This window comes from Aedes albopictus, chromosome 3, assembly GCF_035046485.1.
Source record: "Aedes albopictus strain Foshan chromosome 3, AalbF5, whole genome shotgun sequence".
NCBI lineage: Eukaryota > Metazoa > Arthropoda > Insecta > Diptera > Culicidae > Aedes > Aedes albopictus.
Genome location: NC_085138.1, coordinates 47,840,477 through 47,863,600, shown reverse-complemented (window position 1 = coordinate 47,863,600; position 23,124 = coordinate 47,840,477). Strand labels below are relative to the sequence as shown.

Sequence of the window (23,124 nt, the reverse complement as noted above, 5' to 3'; positions counted from 1 at the left end):
ACTGATATTGGTAAGATTGATATAAGAGGTAAACGATCAGAAATAATATCAAAATCTAGTATGCAGAAATGCTCAATAATAACTCATTTAGATATTATTACAGGATCAAAACAATATCCGAAATGGCTTGTCGACATTTTCCTTGAAACATTAATAAAAAAATGCCAATATCTAGCATCGACCCTTTGACCTTAGGATTCGCAGACGGCGATGCTTACCACTCACCTGTGGCTCACTGTTGTGGGTAAGAGGGGAATAAGAGCATAAGGTTCTTCGTTTTCACAGCCCACAATAAGGGGCGCGTGCCCCAGAAAAATGTACATGACATTTCACTAACATTAAGTCCTCTCTATGGGTGTATGTATTCTATTTCGTTCTTATGCAGAAATTATCAGATATTTCGACATGAACAAAAATTGATATCATTTCGCTTTGAGTTATTCATTAAATCTTTGAACAACACATTGAAATCACATCGAGATATGACAACAAAAATTTTTCGATTCAAGATATGATTTAGAAATTCTCGTCTACTCGGGACACGTTGAATAGTTTATTCCTGACGAGAACATGATTTCATTAATTGACATGCTTAATAGTTGGAATTGCCTGCTAGAAGCATTGCAATTAAATTAAGGCCTATACATGGGTCTGTCTGATGACAGAGCGAAACAAATTCTCAAATGACGACGAGAAACTTGTTTACACCACATGCAAACAGACGTGACACCTTGAACAATTTTCTTAAAAAAAACCTTCGTCTGGTTAACACGACCATGTTTCATGAAACACTGTGTTGTGCAACAACACCAGCAGAAGGCGCAAATGTTAAACATCAAATGTGAAGGAGACGATACGCACACCTCTGGTTGTGAAGGTCGTGACATAGAAAATTTGAAATGATCGTTCAAAGCGTGGTCGATGGAAGCTTCGTCAGTGGAGTGTTTTGTCTGTTCGTATACATATGTTTACAAGTGCACTGGAACATGTTTGTATGTCATGGGCTAGGGGTGCATAAATTGAAAATAGTTATAAATTAAATAAGGGCATAAGTAGAGAGAGTTCTGTGCATAAATAATATCAACACTTTAAATGAAGGAACTTAACTCTTGAGAAAAGGTTTTTCTCGGGGGGGTTGAGATGAGGCCGTTCCTGAAACCAAACACATTACATTCCTGAAAATCCCCCGAAACGCCTCTGACATCCCATGGAGCGCCATGAAGCCATCTGAAACGCTCCTGAGACCCCATTGAACAAATTGTCCCGAATTCTCCTGAAACCCACTAAAACGTCCCTGAGACTTCCTGGAAACACCTGAAACTCCCAGAAATACCAATGGGAATTTCTGTGACTTCTACAAATCCCTTAAGATGTCATAAATCCCATAAAAAACTTCCCTGAAACCCCGTGGAACCCTTTTACACCTCCTTTAACGCCCCGGAAACCGCATGGAATTCTTCTGAATCTGTCCTGAGGCCATCCGGTTCTCTCGATGTGCATTCATTTTTAATAATCTGCTGGTTCAGACGTAGGGTGTCTCTGAAACTCCCTTAAACAGCCCTTAGACCGCCTGATAGCCCCTGAAACCCCCTGAAACGCCTTTGAGACAGCCGGGAACTCCCCTGGCACCTTCTCAACTAACAAAAGTAGCTGTTCAACAGTTAATAGAGCAAACGCTTGTATAAAAGTGCTTAAATAGGCTTTTATGCAGCGACTGTGTTGGATGAACTTTTACACCTCCTGAAACGGTCTACGAATGATTGACGTCAAATAAATAGATAAATAGAACAAATGCCGTACTTATACATCCCCTGAGTATAATGTCTATGCATGCACCACAGAGCCCTAGAAAAGAATGTACATAGGTACATAAGATATATTATGACGCATCTAAGTTTTTGGACGTTATTTTGCAAAAAAAAACGTTTCATAAGGTCCGGGACATTTTGCCCCCGGACGTTATGATCCGGCCCGCCCCTGAAACCTCCTGGAACCATCCTAAGTCATCCTTAGCGCCCCTGAAATGTCCCTGAGATCCCCTGAAGCCCCCTGAACCCTCTGAGATCCCCTGAAACGCCGCTGAGACCCCCTGAAGCTCCCCAGGTGCCTCTAAGGCACCCTGAATCGCTCCTGAAACCTCTCAAAACCCCCTGGAAAACCCATGGCAAACCTCCTTTTTGTCCGTTGTTTCGCGCTAAAAGACGTTGCCGTTGAATCAGTTCGTAATCTTTCATTTTCGGTTTCAGTAACGGTTTTTTGGGTTTGGGGTCTCTAGTTAGCCTAGTGGTTAAGGCTATGGATCGCCAATCCGGAGACGGCGGGTTCGATTCCCGTTCCGGAAGGGAAAATTTTCTAGACTCCCTGGACATAGTGTATCATTGTACTTGCCTCACAATATACAAATTCATGCAATGGCAGGCAAAGAAAGCCCTTAAATTAATAACTGTGGAAGTGCTCAAAGAACACTAAGTTAAAGCGAGGCAGGTCAAGTCTCAGTGGGGACGTCGAGCCATAAAGAAGAAGAAGAACAATTTTTTGGGTTTCGGAGACAGTAGGTTGTTGGCCTAAGGTCCTCTATCCACCGTGGTGGGGCTGCCACCTTCCGGTGGAGGAGCAGATGCCAGAACAGACGCTGTTTGAGCTGCACCTCGTGTGTGAACAGACGCTCGAGACGTACCTCCTCAATGTAGCTGAAGTCAGAAGGACAACAGTGCCTTCTGAAGCCCCCTGGAATCCTTTAAAACCCCATGAAACGCCTCTGAGTCAGCCTGAAATTCCCCAGGAACCCTCTCAACTAACAAAAGTACAGGTATACCTAAAACAATCTGAAATTCCTGAATTTTCTGAAGAAATTCCTGAAGGGATACCTGAAGAGATATCTAGAAACCCTTGGTGGAATACCCAACAAAAACTCTTGATATATTTTTGGAAAAAAATCCTGATGAAATCCCCTTTTAAAAATCCTAGACAATTTTTTAATGAATTCTTGCAGGGATCCATAGAGAAATTCCTAGAGGCACGCTCAAAGAAATCCTGGAGGAATTTCCGAAAAAAATACATAAAAGAATACCTGGGGGAATAGCTGATGAAATCTCTGTGTAAATTCCTGCAGGAATCTCTGCAAGAATGTCTTGGAAAGTAATATTTCCATAAAATATGTGAAGGAATTCTTGGAGGATTTCCTGAGACTTTCTTAAGAAATCCTTGGAACAATTTTGTGTAAGAGGAATGTCTTGAAAAAATATCTAAAGAAATATAAAGAAATCTTGGAAATTTCCATGATTATGTCTTGCAGAATTTCTAAAGCAATGTTTGGTGAAAATTCGTTCTGAGAAAATTTGGTAGAAGTTTTGAATTTCTGATTCTCAATATATCCGTGAATTATATTCTTAAAAAAACATTGAGTATTTTTGAGAAAGTTCATGGAAGGTTTCCTAGATGAATGCTTTAAAAAATTTCTGGAAGAATCTGTATGAAAAATAAAATTTGAAGAAATCTGAAAAAATAAAAATTTCCGAAACAATCTATGCAAGATTTTTTGAAGGAATTCTTGAAGTATTTTCTGAAGGAATTTTTTTGGAAGCTATCCATGCAAGACTTTCTTAAGGAGTTTTTGGAGAAATTTCTGGAGGACATTCTAAAATCTAAAGGAATCCGTAGAAGATTTTGTGTCTGACTGAATTTCTTTAGGATTTCCTGGATGATTATTCAAACTTTTGCAGCCGGAGGGGTCAATATGACCCTGGCGATAAAACCGAGCATAGCAAACGTATTCGAGGCCAGCGAGATTGCGGCAGCAGTGGTGAAATTAACCGGCCTCAAAGAGTTAAAGTTAATCTACGATGAGTTTCCAAAGGAGTCCCTGAAATAATTTCTTTACGAATCTACGGGAGATCTTTTCAGAAACTCGCGAAATTTTCTGTAAACGAATCCTACGCTTCAGCAGGGGTCCATGAAAGAATTGTCGAAAAATCTGTGGAAGTTTTTTAAGTAATCCTTGGAGAAATTAATAAAGAAATCTCCGAAGGAAAATGTGGAGATATTTCTGAAGAAATAATTAGACGTATTAATGATAAAAGCCATGGCAGATTTTCAGAAAGAATCCTTCGAAAAATGTGTGAAGAACCCCTAGGGCCTAGCCTAGGGCAGTTTCGATAGAAATCCTTGCAGAAAGTTCCCGAATGGATCTCAGAAAAGAGTCCATGGAGGAACTTGTATAAAGAAATCCCAGGAAGATTTTCGGATAAAAATTCAGCTTTTCAAAAAATAAATAAATAAATAAATGCCTGAAAAATTTTTAAAGAAAGGTTTGGAATAAATTCTTGGAAGATCTTAAGAGACTGTTTAAAGGAATTTCCAAAGGATTTTTTTCGTAAAAAAAAGCTAGAAAAAAATCCGAAAATTAGGGGAAAATCTCTGAATTTCTGGAAGAATTTCTAAAAGATATCTTCAGAATCCCTGGAAGAATTTCTGCAGGAATCTATACACATTTTTCTTGCACAACTGTTTCTGAAACTTCTGGAGGTGTCTCTAGTGGAATTTCTGGCGAAATTGGAAATTGCTATGGAAATTTTTGATGAAATCCTCGGAAGAATTTCCAAAGTAACCCCAGTAATTTTTGAAGGAACTTTTGAAACATTTTGAATAGTTTTTGAACGCATAGCTGAAAGTTTCATTAAAAGTATCTCTGCTCAAATTTATGGATATTTTTTTAAGTAAATCATGCAATAGAATAGGAGGAGTTTCTATACAAATCCCTGAAGAAAATTTTCTAATGAATCAATGTAAGATGTTTTGAACGAATCCGTGAGGGAATTTGTGGTCGGATATTTGGACAAATTTCCAAAAGAATTTTTACCAAAAGAAGAAGAATTTTTGAAGAAATTTTTAGTAGATTTTTTGAGGTAGTTTCCAATATATTCTCCAAACGAGTGCATCAAGAAATTTCTGATAAAATCCAGAGGAATTTCTGAAGTGAGTTAAAGTAGTAAAAATATTTGCTTCGATTTTATGTAAAACTAGCTGTTGCGGCAAACGTCGTACTGCCTGTCTACTGTGTTTTTTTTTTTACATACAGCTCCCTAAAGAAGACAGACAGATAGAAAGACAGAACAGACAGAACAGACAGAACAGACAGAACAGACAGAACAGACAGAACAGACAGAACAGACAGAACAGACAGAACAGACAGAACAGACAGAACAGACAGAACAGACAGAACAGACAGAACAGACAGAACAGACAGAACAGACAGAACAGACAGAACAGACAGAACAGACAGAACAGACAGAACAGACAGAACAGACAGAACAGACAGAACAGACAGAACAGACAGAACAGACAGAACAGACAGAACAGACAGAACAGACAGAACAGACAGAACAGACAGAACAGACAGAACAGACAGAACAGACAGCCCACAGACAGAGAAGGGGCAGCACACCCGTGTGGATCACCACCATTGGCACTTCCTTCGGGGAGTGACCAACCCCCTGAAGAAAGCGTTAGTTCTTGAAGGCGCCGTCTTTGGTGGGGCGCCACGGGTTTGTTTACACAGTTTCAGTCTGCTGACCAATTTGCTACGTGCGGAAGCGAACTTTGTCGTACAAAAATAAATTCGTGGCAAAAAAGTCTATTAAATGTGAATGTCGACCTGCGCCAACAGAAAAAATCACTATGTTTTCAGCTTAATGCAACCGTACATTCAAATTAGCACCACGTCCTGCACCAAATTTTTGCTTCACTCCAGTAGTATGTGGATGACAGCCGTTTTAGCCGGTTGGGAGTGACCAAGCTTCTTTTGGATAAGCAATAATCGATTATTCACGAGCTAAAAACTACGCAACAAATTCAGCTTTCGTTCTGAATTTCTCTGCTGGTGTCGTTGTCGGCGGTCACCAGTCAGCCCAAGTACACGAATTCTTCAACCGCCTCTATTTCATTACCGTCGATAGAGATTCGTGGTGACGGGCACGTTTAATCACCTCTAGAGCCCTTTGCCATCATGTAGGGGAGGAAGGGGTAACCCCGTCACCTTAAGCATTTGGATTTTTCAAAATAAATGTAAGACGAAAATTGATATTTTCAGTACGCAGAATATTTGATTCATTAGTTTTTTATAAGACTTGTGCATTGGAATTGTCAAATTATGTTAATTCTGGCGAACAATGCAAATAACACAACCATATTAAATATTGATGTTTTTAATTCAGTGCGGGTAAGACCGTCACCCTTATGGGGTAAGTCCGTCATATATATTTTTATATTGATACTTTTGAAGATTTCTGTTTTAAAATATTTTCAATACATTTTTGAAGTGCAGTGATGGTTTACCAATCATTCTACAGTTGATACTCTTGTAAAATCACTGGTCGGGGGGCGCAATTGGAATCCGCTTAATAGGAGACTAAGCTTATGGGGTTTGGGGTTTTTTTTTTTGGTGTGGCCAATTATCCCGGGTGTGTTAAGAAATAGCGCAATACTTTCTTCGGCAAAGTTTTAGAGTTTGAAAAGATCTACCAGTTAGAACTTTGGTTCATATGATTAGTTGGTAACTTGGCCGCCAGAGGCGCCACCAACAGTTTGATGCTAAATTGCACGACAGAAACCATATTAGGTTGTCAAGCGAACGTTACGATATGCGACAGCTCAAGACTCTGATAATTAGAAATAGTGTCTTTGGAAAAATTATTGGATACGCTAATAACTTACAGATGATGAGTTACAAAGTTCGAAATTCCTCCACTGGGCGGCGCTAGTAAACATGTAAATTTTCCAAACCTCATATCTCAGAATCCAATGATTTGGTGTCTTCGGCAAAGTTGATCAGTATGACATGGACTTACATAAAACGGGACACGTGTTTCGGAATTCTGCCACCAGGTGGCGCTAGTGAACTTGCCATCGCTGAAAAAATAATCCACAAATTATGCCTTTAGAAGGTCCAGAAGGAACAGGAAGAGTCCAAGCAGGAACTCCTGGAGAAACCCTAGTAGATTTAGTTGGATAAACCATAAGAAATACTGAAAGAAGCCTTAGAAAAAAACCCCGCAGGAATCTCAGGATAAACCCATATGGGGTCGTCCATATATGACGTAGCATTTTTTTTTGACGATTTTTAACATCACCTTCCACCTCTCGTAGTCTATTTTCCAATACGTAATACATAGCTAGTAGCATAATTCGAGACTCCAACTTACCCCCCCAATAAAATGCTACGTCATTTATGGGCGACCCCTAAAAAAATTTCCCTGGTTGGTCATCAGTTTGTAGTTGCGTGGCATCTAATAGAAATGCCTAGCCAGTTCAACAAACATCCCGTGATCCGAAGAGCATGACGGTGTTACCCTCGCCGATGAGTGACGGGCTTACCCGAAAAGGTCACTTTTCTTAAATTACATCGTAATTTCTGAATAATTGTTGAAACTGACCATTCAATGAATCTTGGCACTAAAGAATAGTACAGATGAGAATACATGATTGGTGAAAGTTAATTTTTGCACTTCTTTTGTATTCCAGAAGCTAAATTCTACCGACGAAATATTACATCCGCCGTTGGTACAATGACGCGTGCGTTTGATTTGTTTATTTTCTTCATGTTTGACAGGTCAATTTTGGTATCATTTGTCTCGAAAGAGTAAAAATAATAAAAACAAATAAGGCGTGTGGCCAAAAAGCTACTAAATAACTGTTTTCTGGTAAAATCATTGGGGTGACGGGCTTACCCACCCTGACGGTGTTACCCGCTTTTCCCCTACTTTGTCTTTGATGCAATAATCCGATTCGTACACTCTAAAGTGTACCTGATACTTGAACTACGCACATCACTCGATCCATCGTCGCTTTGATCAATCGTGTCAGTTTATTCGGGAATCCGTATTCGTGCATAATTTGTCAAAGCGGGTCTCGATCGATTGTATCATACCTACGCTGATTTGAATTCGATGAACAGGTGATGTGTGGGGGCACATTGTATTTGCAGCATTTCTTCACCTGGCGGATGGCGAACGTCCTATCCGTTGTAGCGCGTTCACCCATAAATCCAGCCTGCCCCACGAACTCCCTAGCAATCAGTTCCTTAGATACAAGACAGCTGAGATATTGTAAAGTGGGTTTCAGCGTCTTAAGGGAGTCCCGACTGTAAATCCAGCTCCATCTCTTATCAAACCAAGTCCTCATATAGGTAATCAAACGTCACTGGCCGTCTAAAATGCCATAAAATTGGTCACATGCGCCCTGCCACCCCAAACAGGACTCTGGAAAAATGATAACAAACCAGAAACCACCACCACATGCCTCATGCACACGAGAACGGGCGCCAGATGTGCAACAATCGGTATGGAAAAACAAACCCGATTCTCACCCATCACCACCACCCCCTTCTGCACCCGTCTTGGGAAAATGCCAAGTGGTGAGTGCAGCAATTTTCCTCCCGCCAGCCACCCATCCATCCGGTCTACCGCATGCGAGTGGTGGGTTTTCCCCCCGTTATCGCAGAAGGGATAAGCAAAAGCATTGCTCGTCGTCACTAATGCTCTCGCACAGTTCATCTTCATCGCTGCTTGAGGTGAGGTGACACTAACAGGCGTTTGGATGAAAAGTTGGAAAAGTTTTTCCTCTTCTATCACTAACCACCATCACTGGGATCACACTACTGGACTAGGATCTACCTAAAATCAATTGTGTTTTGTTTTCGTGGTCGTGAAAATTGGGCTGTTGTTGTGTGGCGTTGTTCGGAAAACTCGGGTCGATTCAGTTCGTTTGGATGTAGGATGTGAATTGGTGGGCAGGTGAACGGATTCACATTGAAATAGCTAGGAGTGATAAAAGTGCTGTTTTCTGAGTGGGGGAAAAGCACTCTTCTAATTAAGCTCCATTGTGTTTCGTGTGGAAAATGGTGTTCACATATGTTTCGGGAAAACCAAGCTTTCCGACCTGGTTTGAATTGTTCTGACCTCGCTGGTAAGGCCTGGACTGTGGCAATTAGTTGGTGCATAGCAATTGGAGCGGAAAATTGAGTTTTCATTCGCAATTCCTTGGAACTGGAAAATCCTTTAGTGCGGTGAGGACGAAGTTGGAAAAACAAAGTGCGTGGGTGGTTTGGTGCCGAGAAGGTAGAGTTTCTTTTGCTGCGGTGTTTGAACTGCTGGTGGACGACGACGGTATTGCGTTTCAGTGTTGAGGCTCCTACTACGGACCGGAGAAGGTGGTGGTGGTGGCCGCCTAGGCCAGCTTCTTCTACTCTCGACCCACCCGGACCGGAGGCAGGTGGCTGCCGCTGCAACGCTGGATTTGATCCGGAAAAAGATGAAGCCCTATCAGCCTTCGGAGAAGCTGGTGGTGCGGGATAGCGTGTCGCTCAGCATGGACGAGGAGCTGAGCGATGACGTCGAGGATGAGGTTTTCATACGGGATGGGCGCACCTGTCGGACGTACGAGGACCGTGGGGCCAAGCGTCCCCTGATGGCACCCAGGCATCGGGCCGGGGGTAAAAACAGTAAATCAACAAGTTGCGGCACTTCAAGCCCGATACTAAAGAAGTATCGGCGAAGGCGCTGCTGGAATTGCTGCGAGCCGTTCTGCTACGGATTGGCTGCAATCACCGTGTTGATTGGTGAGTATATGATGATGAGTTGAAACCTCATTTCTGGGAAATTTTCTTCGGGCTTCTCGTTCCACAGCTGTGCGGGTTCAAGGACGTGATGATAATGAAATGCATTGCTTTGCGGATAAAAATGAGAGGAGAATGGTTTGATTGATTGGATTTAAAATGGAAATGTGTTATTTTTAAAATGATTGGATTGCCGTTGCAATACGTTGACAAGAAATAAAGTATCGATTACGGGATTGCTTTTCTATGTTTTCCACAGGAGCAATGGAAGAACAGCGCTAAATCAGTGTCCCTATTAGACTCTTTACAAACAAATATCTCAATTATCAGACTGACTTCGAAATTCGAAGTATTCATTTAATCTAGCTCAATCCAGTGCAACCAAATGTTTACATAGTATACTTTTGTGCTCTAAACTTTTCTTCTGATTTACGAGAATAAATGTATTTAGAGGCTTGAAATCAAAGTTTAGACAAAAAATTGTCTCTTACCAACCTTGAGCCGTTATGTGATCTCCGCTTATACACACCACGTTTCATTGGTGTACTGCAGCCTAGACTGCAGCGCAGATTTCACGTTCGAGTTGAAAATTCGGATTTGGGTGCGTCGACTAATCTGGTAGTTTTTCCATACATTTTTAAAACTCGCAAAGGCAGCCCTCTCCTTTTTGTTCCGTGAACCTATGTCGATCTTGATGCCATCATCGGCCGCCATTTGGCTACCATGATATTCAAAGCTTTCAACATTCTCCACTATTTGCCTAGCTCCTGTGATGCTGAAAGGGTTGATCGTGTTTACATCCACCGATTTGGTCTTGTCCGGAATCCAAAAAGGGCAACCAGAATGTACAAGATGGAGGTCAAAAATCCAAAATGGCTGCTCGAAATTCAACATGGTTGCTGTTTAGGCTCTAAAACCATGCAGTAATGGTATATTTGGAATGGGGAAGACTCTAAAAATGGTGACCAGAATATACAAGACGGAGGTCTAAAATCCAAGATGGCGGCTAGAAATTCAAGATGGCTGCTGTTCAATGGAGTTTAAGGCCCTATAACCATGCTATGTAGGTATGTTTGGTATAGGGAAGATGTCCGGAGTCCAAAAATAGAGATCAGATTATCCAAGATGGCGATCTAAATCCAAGATGGCAACTCTAAATTCCGGGGAAGATGCCCGGAGTCCAAAAATGGCGACCAGAATATCTAAGATGGCGGTCTAAAACCCAAGATGGTGGCTCCAATTTCAAGATGGTATCTATGTAATGTTTAGGCTCTAAAACCATATAATATGGGTATATTGAGAACGTAGCAGTCCGCGGGCAAGTTCGGACTTGTAAAAATTTTGACTGTCTTTTGCGTTCAAATATCAGTTTTTTAAGCAAATATTTCGGACGAGAACATTTTTGAAAATTCGCCGAAGGTGTACCGTACCGCCGCACGTCCGCGCTCCGTTGAAAGTGTCAACGCGCTAAGATTCGACCTTCTGACCGTGAAGAAGGAAGAGTGTGTTTGTTCCCGTACTCCTGCTACTCGGAGCAACCTCTTGCTAGCCTACAGCTGCTGTTTGCTTTATGTGGACCTCAAGAAGATTGATTGCCGTTTTGGATAAAGGTGAACAAGGTACATGTAGAGTATTTGTCGATTGTGATTCCGGATAGTTTTTGAATGTCTTCTGTGAGTGGTCAAGCAGTGAAATCAGTAAGACCAAAAGGGGAAAGAAAAAAGTGAAGATTAGAAGTTCTGAGCATTCTAGAATCTGTTTTAACCCCTATGAATGCTAGGGCCCATATAGCCGAGGCGGTAAACGCACGGGTATTCAGCATGACCATGCTGAGGGTGACGGGTTCGATTCCCGGTCGGTCCAGGATCTTTTCGTAAAGGAAATTTCCTTGACTTCCTTGGGCATAGAGTATCTTCGTGCCTGCCACACGATATACACATGCAAAATGGTCATTGGCAGAGGAAGCTCTCAGTTAAAAACTGTGGAAGTGCTCATAGAACACTAAGCTGAGAAGCAGGCTTTGTCCCAGTGAGGACGTTACGCCAAGAAGAGGAGAGGAGGAGAATGCTGTCAATTCCGGAAGCAAATTTGGGCTAAATTTTTGATCCTTCAGTTCACTCACAAGGAGAATCGACATTTTGCTAACCAGGATAGTATACCGATATTGGCGAACTTGCTATTCTTTTTTTTTCTATGAAGTTTTGTCACAAAATTACATTTCCTGCGAATACATAAGGCATAAGGGGTAAATACCTGTGTCCCATCCCAGGATTCCAAGGACCAAGGAGTGACATTAACCTTCTTAGCACCGTCACTCCCATCGTTAATATTGCATATTCATGCTTCGTATACGGAACGTTTGGTACGAGATATCCCCGTTCTTTGATTTCAATTACAATGACAACGCTTTATAGTAGGCCTGGCCACTTTAATGTTTGTAATACATCTCAGATGTGCTGCAAGGATTAATAATGACAAATAAATGATGGAATTAGTCGATTCCCTCATTTTCCAGGATTCTTTCAATGAATGGCTGTGTATGTGTAGACTAGACTAGGTATTCTGAAGGGTTTTCTTGGATGCTCCAGGGGGTTTCAGGGGGTCCCAGGTACGTTTCAGAAGTGTTCTAGGGATTTCAAGGGCATTACGGGGTATTCCAGGAGCGTTCCATGGGTGACAATTATTTATTTGCCCTTTTCCGGCTATGAAATAGCCGTAAACTCTTGAAGCATTTGAAGGCAAAGTACATTCCCACGATCCGTATTGCTAGTCCGGCACTTTAACCAACTAAGCCACAGAAGAAATTCTGGATTCAAAGCCGGACGAGCGATAAGGAGTGATGGATTCTAGTCCCACCTAAGCAAGTAGTATTTTTTCACAATTATATCTATCTCTCAATTTGTTAATTAAACGTACATCCCAAAATGTTTGGGATAGGCAACTTTTTTTTCTCTCACAAAAAAGTTCAACATGCTATAACTTTTCATAGAGCGCATCAAAAAATCTCAAATTTTGACTTGTTGTCAACTTATTATATGTGCATCATTGGTACAAATTTGGGCTCGTTTGATTAATATTTCGCAAAGTTAGAACCGTTCGGGTAAAACACATTTTTTTAAACAACTCAGTTTTGAGCTATCATATCTTGGAAACCAGAGAACCGAATTGAATGAAATTTTGGACGTACACTAACAATATGTAAATGCTTCACAAACTATTAAAACATAGGTACTTTTTAATCGTCGAAAAAAGTTATCATGGATTGACACTTTTTGGACATTTCTCGAAAAAATGTAAGGAAGAACACATTAAATAATTTTTGTGTGGTATTGTAAATTTTACTTATTTTCCTCTATATGGGTAAAAATTTCAACCCGATATAACTTAATTCGCCGTGAGAAAATATTACATTTTATAACGTCGTATTAAGTATCAATATATTGTTGATAAACGTTAAAAAATTCATTCAATTCGGTTCACTGGTTTCCGAGATATGACAGTTCAAAAAATAGTTGTCTAAAAAATAGTGTTTTACGCGAACGGTTCTTTCTTCGTGAAAAATTTGTACCAATTTGTACCAAAATTTGTACCAATGATGCACACATAATAGGTTGACAAACAGTCAAAATTTGAGATTTTTCGATTCACTCTATGAAAAGTTACAGCATGTTGAATTTTTTTGTGGAAGAAAAAAAGTTACCTATCCCAAACATTTTGGCCATCCCCTGTACTTTGATTTCAAATTCTTCAAGTTTTTGCCCCATTCCATGGGGTTTCGTGGGCGTAATATGAGGTTTCACAAGGTTTTGAAGGCGTTCAAGACGGGGGGTGGTGTTCAAAGATGGAACATGCCATAGGATTACAGGGTGTTCCAGCGGGTTTCAACGGTTTTCAAGGTGAGGTTTCAGGAGGTCTCAGATGTGTTTCAGGGGGTTTCCGGGGTATTCTATGGGGTTTCAGGGACGTTCCATGGTGCTCAGTGAATTTCAGACGCGTTCCAGGGGTTTGCAAGGGGTTTCAGGGCCGTTCCAAGGAGTTTCAGGGAACAAGAGGAGAACGAACTGGTAGCGTTGCTATCGTGGTGTCGGTCTACTGGATGGGATACGAGCCCGCGGTTGGAAAGCAATCCTCGGCAAGGTCGAGGCAGGTCCCATGTCGGCACGCCCTTCTGTGTGCTGGATGATAGGGACTTATTTGCGGGAAGGTCAAATCGCTGGCTGTGTACGCGGTATCAGTTCTTGGTACTTGCTGTGCAGTTGGAAGCAGGCGCGGTGTCGACCCTACCTACCATCCGAGGACAAAGGGAGTGGTGATGACCACTCGGGAAACTGGCCAAATGCCAGCATTCTACCTTGGTGGACTTCCCAAACGCGAGTCATCGGGTTTCAGGAGCGTTCCAGGGACTTTCAAGAGGTTTCAGAGGCATTCCATGGGGGTTTAGGGGTGTTTCAGTCGCGTTCTAGGGGGCTTCAAGACCGTTTTCTGAGGTTTCAGGGACGTTACAGGATGACCCAGCGGGTTTCAGAAGCGCTCCAGAAGTTTTTAAGTATTAGGAGAGTTCCAGCGAGTTTCAGGGGTGTTCCAGTGGATTTTATGGAGTTTCTGGAGCGTTCCAAGAGTTTTCAAGGGGGTTCAGGAATGTATCAGGGCGTTTCAGGGGTGTTACAAGAGGTTTTCGGAGGTGCCAGGGGCGTTCAAGGAGATACCAGTGATTCCATTGGGTTTCGGAGACATTTCAGCGGTTTCCAGAGAGTTTCAAGGAACGTTCTCGGGATTTTTATGCGGTTTCAAGGGCGTTCCAAGATTAATATCTCTGATATCACTTTAAATCCTTGAAACAATTCTGAACATCCGTGAAGCTTCCTTGAAAGCCCTCTAAACTCTTCACGAATCCTCTGGAAATCCCTCCGAAACCGTTCTAAAACCCCTGAAAATCCTTCAAACTCCTCTGAAACATCCCTGAACCCCCCTTAAAAGCCCTAAAGAACCCCCGGGACTTCGAAAACCACTCCGAAACCCTTCTGAAACTCCCATGAAAGTTGAAAATCAAAATCTTACTAATTAGTGTCATATATTTTAAAATTCAACTACCGGAATGAAGCGTTCAACAATTAACGAGATTCAGTCAACATTAGGATGAGTCAGTTTAAGAACGCGTTCAAAATTTGGGTTCCAGACCTTTCCAGACATCCGATACAAAGATCTTTTTTCTCCTAAAAACGGAATTTAAAGGAAATCAAATGCAATGGGAAGTATAAGTAATGACTTTAACAAAACGTTCACTGGGTATTTTTCTATACTACCGTAGAATATTGCACGGGAAAACAAATGAAATTGAAAATTCCAACTGTTTCTGCCAATTCTTAATCTTAACTGTTCAATAACACAGTGCAACATTTTTTTGTCTCAAGAGCAAACTTATGTGTCTCCGACAGATTTTGTGCCGCTGAATCCCAATCCGGGCTCAGATTTGCTCCAACACGTCACAATTTTGAGCTATACCTCAATTTATAGGGCACTATATGCGATTTTGGGCTTTTTTGACTGCAATCCATTAAGCTTGGAAATATTTTTTTTAGGCAATCAAAAGGTTAATTGGTCAATTAACATCTAAATTAACGACTCATGCAAAATATTTCGTTTTACCTAATCAAATATGATAGATTTAAGCATTTTATGTTAGTATGAAAACTTGCATGCAACTTTTGGAGGGTGACTTGTATGGGAAATATTGTACCTAACATAAATCGCTTAAAACTATCAAATTCGATTTGGTAAAATGAAATATTTTGCATGAGTCGTTGATTTAGATGTTAATTGACCAATTAACCTTTTGATTGCTTAAAAAAAATATTTCCTTGCTTAATGGCTTGCAGTCAAAAAACCCCAAAATCGCATATTTTGCCCTATAAATTGAGGTATAGCTCAAAATTGTGACGTGTTAGAGCAAATCTGAGCCTGGATTCGTATTCAGCGGCCCAAAATCCTTCGGAGACACATAAGTTTGCTCTTGAGACAGACAAAAAGTTAATTTTTGTTACGCTGTGAATTGGAGAATTACCCTTCTTCCACAGCTATAAACACAGCAACGAATAACAATGCCATGCAAATCGCGCATTGCATCGCACTGACAATGGGGTGTCGTGATTCGTTCAGGATAACCCGTTTGCTGCGTCTTTCTCGACTCGCTTCAGCAAAGAGAAGCGAATATACGGACCCCTGATTGTTAATTCACACACTTAATGATGGTTAAGAATCTGTCATTAGGAATAAGTTAACTTAACAGTTTACAGTTGTTACTACAAATGGTTTTTAAAATACTGGTGAAAAACCTGATGAAGTTGTGGGAATTCCTATGAACAAACTTCTATATGAAAGCTCTGGAGAAGAATTATGACGATAATATTGTTAGAAACTCTTAACAAACTTATGCTGAAATCTTTGAAAAATCTCTCTACTAGTTCGTTGCTGGAGGAACGTCTAAAGAAATCTCATGAGAAAACTCATCTCATAGTCATTCTCTCGGATAAGTTCTGGAAACATATTTGAAGGTGGTGGAAACCCACATTTTAAAGTTGAGTCCTCTATAATGTCCAGATGAATAATCACTGGATTTGCTATTATAACTACACTAAAATGCACTTTCCGCACCTCCACTAGTTCTTCACGAACAAAAACTCATGAGTTTTTTTGTTTTCGTTTTGCTTCCTACTCCCGAAGCAAGCGGGTGCGAATAAACACACACAATGTTTACTCTCGGAATGCTCGGAATCATGAGTAAGCCTTGTGTTGGCTTTTCACTCGCTTAATGATGAGAACAATCCCATCACTGCTTCTAGCAGAATCTTTGTACCTATTTCAAAGTTCAAGCTTTTGAAGATAAATAGTTGCCGCCATTGCTGTCGTAATTTCGCAGGTCTCTAGCACGATTGCTATTCTGCGGAACAAATTTCCCAAATGGAGATAGCCTCTGTAGGTGGTCCGCTGATATGGTGCCACGACGCACTGGTCAAATTTACTGGTGAAATACTTCAGTTGGAGGGTCTCCAGTTAAACTAGTGGTTAAAGCTATGGATCGTCAATCCGGAGACGGCGGGTTTGATTCCCGTTCCGGTCGGGAAAATTTTCTCGACTCCCTAGGCATAGTATGCCATTGTGCTTGCCACAAAGAACACTAAGTTGAAGCGAGGCAGGCCAAGTCCCAGTGGGGACGTAAAGCCATGAAGAAGAAGAGGATACTTCAGTTGGCATGGTGGACAAGACTTTGAATTCTCATTTCGGAGATGGCAAGTTTTATATCTTCTCCGGTTGCCGATGTTTCCACTTGTCCCCTTATTGGGCCTAATGGTGGCTCCAGAGAGGATTGAACTTACAACCTTTGCGTTATCGCGTTATGCAGAAAGTCCTTCAACTAACAACGACAGTGAAAATGGGCAGTTCAATTTCCAGTGAACATCTCAAGCCAGGGTTCAAGAACGTTGATAGTTTTTTTTTGCCAAAGTGTAAAATTAAAGTGAATCATCACCATTACAAACATGTCAACAAATAAAATATTTACTTTTTTTAAATCTCTATCCCCGTAGGTCTCATCGTGTTGGCAGCACTCCTGCTAACGGCCTTCCCCCAACCGCTCCAGAAGATCCGCGTCTGGTTCCACAAGGAGTCACCCTTCAGCGGTACAGCCATCCAGGACAAGTTCGACAGCTTGCTGTACAATGGAATGGGCACGGGAAACGACTCGGTTGAAATCGTTCCGTGTACTCGCATTACGGTGCAGAAGGTTTGGACCCGGGTGGTTGCCCGGGTTAATAGTGAGAGTCCGCTGAGGAAGCTGGATGTCAACGGGGACGGCGTGTTGGACGTGATCGTGGGGTACGGGATCGATGAGATGATCGACGATACGCTAGGGTTCATTCCGCGGTGTACCTCGTTGAAGACCAACCTTACGGATATGTGTGGTGGCGGGTTGTTGGCACTTAATGGGGTCAACGGGGAAACTCTGTGGCAGAGATGGACATCGTTTACGATCTTTTCGATGAAGTGCGCGATCGATATCAACTCGGACGGGCAGAGTGACTGCGTGGCGGCTGGGAGGGGCGGGTTGATCCTGGCAGTTGATGGTAGAAATGGGAACATACTGTGGGAATTGAAGGACTCTTCGGATTTGGAAAGCTATGCGGGAACGAGCATAGATCTGTACACGATCAACGTGGTTAGGGATTTGAATAACGATGGAATTGCGGACGTTTTGGCGGTTCATGTGGAGGAATCGCTGCGGGCCCATGGAGGCCACATCAAGCTTATATCTGGAGCGACTGGAATAATTTTAAAGAGTATTCCTACGCCGTATCGGGAGGAAATGTTTGTACCGATACAGGTGCTTCTGGGAAAAGATGGATCGGAGCAGTTCCTGATGGTGACCGGGGGACAGAGTTCGGCCGGCGGAATCTACACGTTGAATCAGGAAAACCTGATGAAATTCAACAGCGAGAAGGATTTTGCACCAGTATTGCGGATTAATTCGTCTGGGTTTATGGTGCCTGCTGTATTGACGGACATCAACGGTGACTCGGTGCAGGATATTGTGGTGAACTCGTTCAATTCTACGGTATTTGCTTTTGATGGAGCTAGCAAGAAGCAGCTATGGTCTTACACGATAGCAGGTAACTGAAGAAATGTACGAGTTGATAACACGAATTACATTTCGTTCCATTGTAGATTCGGAGAGCATCAGCTCGATAGTTCCTGGACATTTTGATCATGACAATGTTACGGATTTTATGGTGAAGTACAACACGGGTCCAGGTTTTCCGATATACTATTACTCGCAGACTATGATCATCAACGGAAGTAATGGACAACCGTTTTTGGACAATTCGGTGAAGGATTCTGGTGGTTCGAACAGTTTGTTGGGCGGGCTCAGTATCTCCCAGACGGGTGGTGGAGACTTTTTCTTACATTGGCAACTGCAGTGTAGAGATAAGTTTGAGACTACCGAAGAGTACCAATTTGTTCCAGGTAAGGCTTGCTACGGAGATCTGAAGAGCTGTTGATTTATTCTACTGTACTTTCAGAGAGCGATATCATTCAACAGTCTCGAGCAGATGCCTGCATGCTACGTTACAACAAATCTTCGGTCTTAAAGCTATATACCATCAACCGACACGTGGAACCTCCAGGTGCCGTGATCTTCTCATCGGACGATCTGCTAATAAAGCTTAACGAGACAGTCAGCGAACAGCTACGTGAGAAGTTCGTGGCTCCGATCAAGCATCCTAAAATGAAGCTGAAGGTCAAGGAAGATGGACGGCGGGCAAGTGAGAGCCAGCAAACGCAGGTACGGATGGATAAGAAGCTGGATCTGCACAGTGCTCCACCTGCCGGAGAAGCGGAGGGAGTTTCCGGAGATGTCGGAGTAGTTATGAGTGGTCCCAAGCAGGTTGCTTCTGAGTTACGGAAACAGAAGCTCAGGGAACAGATGCTCAATACCAATCAAATTCCGGAGACTCTGGAGTACGAGGAGGACAAGAAACGGAAACAGAAGATTAATTTGAACAATGTCTACAAAAAGTACACCTACAATGCGAATGATGATGGAAACTTGTTCAACGGAGACCCGGATATCTATCTACCGTACGATCAAGTGGATTCAGAAGCGGTTCGTAGAAATAATTGCTTGATCGAACTTAGAACTAACTCTAATTCTATTTCAGCGTAACCCATTCCTACAAAACCCGGTTCCACCGGTGCAACCAATGCAGCCAGACTACGATTACAGCGCGGCGAACGAAGACATCATGCAACCCGACTTTCAACGGCCTCGTTACAGAAATGCAGGCAATCGCTATTCCGGTGGCAGAGACGTCCGCAGCAAGTTCGGCACATTTGGTAAGTTGCTGGTTATATATCTAGCGACGTGTATTCTAGTAATCTTTTCACGTATTCCTCATTCCTCAGATGATACGGACCTTCGCGATACCAATTTGGAAGAGCAGGTGTTCAACGAATCCAACCCGAATTCGCAGATCGTGAAGAAGGTGCTTTTGAACGACGAAATTCTGGAGGAGCTGAAGGAAAATGGAAGCAGTTCAAAGGGTTCTAAGGAAACTCTTTGGGATCTGGAGATGGAGAAGGAAGCGAAGGAAGCTATTAATGGTATGTAAACTTTGTACTTTGGAAGAAGATCAACCGCTATTTTGATCGTACAAATATTTTTCAGATGTAAGCGCACTCAACTTCGACTACAATAAGGAGAAGCGACAAGCAGAATCTACCATCAGCTCTACGCAATCTCCAAGCACAACTATCCCACCACCGACGACTACTGAGTCACCTCCGAATGAGAATATCCTTCCATCGATCGCATCCACGGGACTTTTGCTTAAGTCTCTAAGCTCCACCCAGACCGACCCAACCATAGATTATGTCTTTGTGATGAACATTCGTGAGTCGGAAACCTACCCGCCGTTGTTGTTAGAGCAGGACTTGACATGCGTCAAGGATAAGCTCTCCGCGTATCGTACCTACAGTAACGATGATTTCCACGTTCTGGAGAAGGAGTTCTTGGTTCGGTGCCTGGAGGAAAGGCTTCCCAATGTGAAACCGAGCTTCCAAAAGTACGAAACACAGATCATCGTGACGCGGTTGGAGATCGGCTGCTCATGTCCCGATGATCTGAACCCGAAGCGTGAGGTATGCTCCAAGTTGCACAGCTACGATCAGCAACGGTGGACCGAGTACATGGGAAACGCTGGCAATGGCGTCTACTGAGATCAGGCCGGAGAGGGTGAGATGGTGTGAAGGCGAAGGTGGAGATAAGGCGGGAAATACAGGATGCGACAGCCGTAGGAATAATTTCTTTCCGTGCTTAGAGTAGGGACTCATCCTTTTCGGAACTATTTTCATCAGCTCTTCTGCATGAACTAGATTCTTCCACAATGATCTGTTTGAGGCCAACGTAGAGAATATGGAAAGGGCAGCGTAAATATGTTAAACATTGCAATAGATTTTGTTCGAATTACATCCTGAACATACATGCGAGCTAATGTCAACGGAATACCTCATCTTAAATTTTCAAGAGCAAACATAAAAAAAAAACAAAAAAAAAACGGTTTGCGCTTAAAACATGATCTTTGGGTCATTACCAGTTTTCACACGACAGAGTTCAATGGAAATACGGGTACTTCGTCCGCCACAAAACACGTGAAACATGTATCCTCGAAGTTAGGTGGAATGACCTCACTTTAGGGTATATATTTACTAGAGCGACTGGAAGGGAGAGTGGCGTCATGTTCCAATTTTGACAGGTCTCCTGCTCGTTTGGAACGGGAATTGGTATTGATTTGACAAATGATCGCTGTTCCAATTTTGGCATTGGCGACACTCTTCCTTCCAGTCACTTTAATATTTACTTTCGTATATTCGAATCGTGCTTATCGTTCATACAGGGGTGTAATCAGGAGGTGACAGTCTATTGTTTTATTGGCTCTTGAAAATTTGAGATGGGGTTGTGTTAATATTCACCTTAACACTCGAATGAAGCTGGATCTGACGAACGTTACAATTGAAAATCGGTTTTGGCACTGATCTTTCGTGATCGCTTACATGTCAAAATTGATCGTTTAGGCGCAGTGTTTGCTACCCTTTAAGCGTTCTTGCCAGATTACGGATGATCATTGTTTAGCCACTGACAAATCGCTGCATATAATGCATACATTCTCTAAACCTCTATTACCACACGACAATGTACAAAACTACTGTTTATCTAATTACTACAAAATGGAACAAAACATATGTGAGAAAGCCAAACTAATGATCAATCAACTCTTTTGCTTTCATTTCTTTAAAATCTTGTATTTTCTTTGGGTTGATAAAGGATGGGGTGACGAATATGACTGCGAAGAATCATTTTTATTAACTAACTAGAGATGTCGGACCATCCCGACCGGGCTTCTATTTTGGGAACTTCCGAAATAGCTCAGTACATTTTTGAACAATTGATTTAATTGTTTGTACACGGTGCGATGCAAATAGTATCTAGCCATGTATAAAATTTCAAGCCAATTGTTTTGAAATCGACTGAGTTATGGCATAAAAGTGCAAAAATACCAGATTCTGTCCAAGTGGTTCGGCCTCCTACATCTAGAATAGATTACAAACGTTAAGGTGTCAATAATTCCAGTGACATATTTCAAAAAGCTGTACTTACTAACTGAAAGATAAGACACACAACAACCTAAGCATACCAATCATGTTTATTTTTTTGAAACAGATTCTAACATAGTTAATTTGTAGATAAGTGTAACAGAATAAATTTATCGATCAGAAAAGAAATGTTATAGGAGATGCGGTACTGGAGCAGTACTGTACACGCACACTTGATTTGATGGAATGTGTAAATAAAGGAGAAAAAGAAATGTGGTGGTTTGATTTTTGTCCGAATCAAACATTGTGTTACTATTCTTTTATTGGGATTAGATCAGAGTTACTTGAAGTTTATAGTGTGTCGTCTTAACGCCTTTTGTCTCGTTTTAATGAGATTTTTTACGAAACTGTCAGATGATCACTGTTATGGTTTTGGCATTATCGCTGTTATCGCTTTTCTAGCTATTGTTTCAGGGGGCATGACACTTCCTTCACAGACAAACAGACGTCTCACTCTACTCACTTCCCATCGTTTCACTTTTTAACGGATTATTCAAATATTCCGTAGTTCGCAAATCGCTCGCTCATAGCGCTCGCATCGTTTTTGCTCCTGTTTGACGTTTGCTCACTACCGCCATCTTCTCAGTGGATTTGCGTACCACAGCATAATTAGCATTGGGCGATTATGTTCGCGTGACGATGATTTTTATCGCATTTTCTTCCAAGTGACACGTCTGTTTGTCTGTGCTTCCTTGGTTAAGCTTAGTTTCTTGTTGCCAAGTAGAGCGCTCAAGTAAAATTCCACCTTTTTCCACAAATAATTTTGACAACTGATCCAGTATGGGGAGAAACGTTACTTTTCCTTTACGGGATAATAGCGCGGACTATTTTTCCGCAAGGAAAAGTGACAGCTCCATTTGATTCGCACGGGAGGTGTTACGAATGTTACACTTTTTTCCTTACTTGCCATCTGCGAACAGCTCAAGTAATTTTGAAGCGGAATCATTACTTGATCAATACTTGTCCTATCTTTTTGCACAGTACGTACCAGGTGGAAACTAGCCATTAGCAACGGTTAGGAACGGATAAATATGCATTTTCCGGTTAGAGAAAGATATGTCATTCCTCTTGCTTTCATCTGCAGTCAGATGCCATGTGACGATTACATGTTCGGGTTTTGTCTTTGAAGAAGAAGATAAAAGAGAATGACGAAAACAGTAGATCCCTGTTTTATTTTCGGTTTAATCTCGTCGGGAATTCATTGGCGGTTGCTGATAATAACGCAAGTGACGGAATTTTATTTGCTGACGAACATTTTTAATTTACACAATTTAAATAACTTTCCTCGTGTTCCACGTGACCTAATGCAC

General features: G+C 41.8%; 1 protein-coding gene across 1 annotated transcript; it reads left to right on the top strand.

Moving 5' to 3' along the window:
* Positions 1-8,526: 8,526 nt before the first annotated feature.
* LOC109410413 (uncharacterized) lies at positions 8,527-22,026 on the top strand. The gene is made up of 7 exons (XM_019683963.3): positions 8,527-9,613; positions 17,194-18,273; positions 18,329-18,628; positions 18,685-19,268; positions 19,324-19,498; positions 19,568-19,765; positions 19,830-22,026. The coding sequence occupies exons 1-7, from the start codon at positions 9,307-9,309 to the stop codon at positions 20,378-20,380; spliced, it is 3,195 nt and encodes a 1,064-aa protein (XP_019539508.2). The 5' UTR covers positions 8,527-9,306; the 3' UTR covers positions 20,381-22,026.
* The last annotated feature ends 1,098 nt before the right edge of the window (positions 22,027-23,124 follow it).